The sequence below is a fragment of the Labrus mixtus genome, chromosome 24, assembly GCF_963584025.1.
Source record: "Labrus mixtus chromosome 24, fLabMix1.1, whole genome shotgun sequence".
In the NCBI taxonomy this organism is placed as follows: Eukaryota; Metazoa; Chordata; class Actinopteri; order Labriformes; family Labridae; genus Labrus; species Labrus mixtus.
This window is the reverse complement of record NC_083635.1, coordinates 13,727,994-13,730,366: the sequence shown is the minus strand read 5'-3', so window position 1 is coordinate 13,730,366 and position 2,373 is coordinate 13,727,994. Positions and strand designations below refer to the sequence as shown.

Here is a 2,373-nt window from a genome sequence, read left to right as displayed (position 1 = left end):
CGGCGCCCAGAGCCGCTTCCTGTGCTCGCAGTGTGGCAAACGCTTCAAAACGCGCGACGGGCTGGAGGGTCACCTGAGGACGCACAGCGGGGAGCGACCATACCGCTGCCCCTACTGCCCCAAAGACTTCACCGCACTCGCTGGCCTCAATGTACACGTGCGGCGCCACACTGGAGAGCGTCCGTATGTCTGCACGGTGTGCGGGAAGGGCTGGCCATCAGGAGGAGACCTGCAGAAACACATGAGGACGCACACGGGGGAGAGACCCTACGTCTGCCAGGACTGTGGGAAGGCTTTTTCTATTTCCTGTCACCTGACTGAGCACCGCAGGATACACACAGGTACGACCACGGGAGGGCGGCAGGCGGGGTCTTTGACTCTGATCTGTGCTCATTCTTCTCTTCTTTTTGTTTATTTGTCTCCACATGTCCTTAAAATCTTTTAAATCTAACCGACTCTCTGACTCTTTGACTCTCCGACTCTGACTCTTTGACTCTCTGACTCTCTGACTCTGACTCTTTGACTCTCTGACTCTCTGACTCTTTGACTCTCTGACTCTCTGACTCTGACTCTTTGACTCTCTGACTCTCTGACTCTGACTCTTTGACTCTCTGACTCTCTGACTCTTTGACTCTCTGACTCTCTGACTCTGACTCTTTGACTCTCTGACTCTCTGACTCTTTGACTCTCTGACTCTCTGACTCTGACTCTTTGACTCTCTGACTCTCTGACTCTCTGACTCTTTGACTCTTTGACTTTTTGACTCTGACTCTCTGACTCTCTGACTCTGACTCTCCGACTCTGACTCTCTGACTCTGACTCTTTGACTCTCTGACTCTCTGACTCTGACTCTCCGACTCTGACTCTCTGACTCTCCGACTCTTTGACTCTCTGACTCTTTGACTCTCTGACTCTCTGACTCTGACTCTCTGACTCTCTGACTCTTTGACTCTCTGACTCTCTGACTCTCTGACTCTTTGACTCTCTGACTCTCTGACTCTCTGACTCTTTGACTCTCTGACTCTCTGACTCTTTGACTCTCTGACTCTTTGACTCTCTGACTCTGACTCTTTGACTCTCTGACTCTCTGACTCTCCGACTCTCTGACTCTGACTCTTTGACTCTCTGACTCTCTGACTCTCCGACTCTCTGACTCTCTGACTCTCTGACTCTCTGACTCTGACTCTCTGACTTTCTGACTCTCTGACTCTTTGACTCTCTGACTCTTTGACTCTTTGACTCTCTGACTCTCTGACTCTTTGACTCTCTGACTCTGACTCTCTGACTCTTTGACTCTCTGACTCTCTGACTCTGACTCTCTGACTCTTTGACTCTTTGACTCTTTGACTCTCTGACTCTTTGACTCTCTGACTCTTTGACTCTTTGACTCTTTGACTCTCTGACTCTTTGACTCTTTGACTCTCTGACTCTCTGACTCTTTGACTCTCTGACTCTTTGACTCTCTGACTCTCTGACTCTTTGACTCTTTGACTCGTCCTGATGTATAACGTGTCGGTAACGTCTCTGCTTGTCTCTGATTGGAGGAGAGTAAATAACCAGCTGATTGGCCGTCTGTGTCTCTGCAGGAGAGAAACCCTTCTCGTGTCCTGAATGTGGGAAATGTCTGAGGAGGAAGTTTGACCTGAAGAAGCACATGTTGTCTCACAGCAGCGTGCGGCCGTACGGCTGCGTTTACTGCTCAAAGAGCTACACCCGCAAAACTCACCTGAACAGACACCTGCTGACACACCGGGCAGGTGACGGGGAGGTGGGGTTAGAGACGACAGACCAAACATAACGGCTGATCTCTACTCATCAAGCTGACATGAAGAGCTGCTCCTCTCTGTGAGTCCTGGATCAAACGATGCATTCAAAGACCTCACAGCTCAAATGATGCATTCAAAGACCTCTCAGATCAAACGATGTATTCAAAGACCTCACAGATCAAACGATGCATTGAAAGACCTCACAGATCAAACGATGCATTCAAAGACCTCACAGCTCAAACGATGCATTGAAAGACCTCTCAGATCAAACGATGCATTGAAAGACCTCTCAGATCAAACGATGCATTGAAAGACCTCACAGCTCAAACGATGCATTCAAAGACCTCACAGATCAAACGATGCATTCACAGACCTCACAGATCAAACGATGCATTCAAAGACCTCGCAGCTCAATGATGCATTCAAAGACCTCACAGCTCAATGATGCATTCAAAGACCTCACAGCTCAATGATGCATTCAAAGACCTCACAGCTCAATGATGCATTCAAAGGCCTTGCAGCTCAAAGATGCATTCAAAGACCTCTCCGCTTCATGCAGCTTCAGCGTTGGTTTCATCCTGAACGCTCAGACAGCAAACTTTTGGTC

The 2,373-nt window shown here is 48.9% G+C and overlaps 1 protein-coding gene and 1 long non-coding RNA gene across 3 annotated transcripts in view; one reads left to right on the top strand and one right to left on the bottom strand.

The window, feature by feature from the left end:
* LOC132959477 (zinc finger protein 878-like) overlaps window positions 1-1,839 on the top strand; it is a 7,307-nt gene extending 5,468 nt beyond the window's left edge. For both annotated transcript variants that reach the window (XM_061032509.1, XM_061032507.1), the window contains exons 10-11: window positions 1-341; window positions 1,587-1,839. The exon at window positions 1-341 is cut by the window's left edge and continues 115 nt beyond it. In XM_061032509.1, the coding sequence (XP_060888492.1) occupies window positions 1-341; window positions 1,587-1,798 (553 nt within the window). In that variant the 3' untranslated portion in view covers window positions 1,799-1,839. The remainder of the gene's footprint in view (window positions 342-1,586) is intronic.
* Window positions 1,783-2,373, bottom strand: LOC132959478 (uncharacterized). Its single transcript, XR_009667024.1, has 3 exons — window positions 2,309-2,373; window positions 1,995-2,168; window positions 1,783-1,907 (listed from the first exon to the last, which is right to left on the bottom strand). It is a non-coding gene; the product is annotated as an uncharacterized LOC132959478 (long non-coding RNA).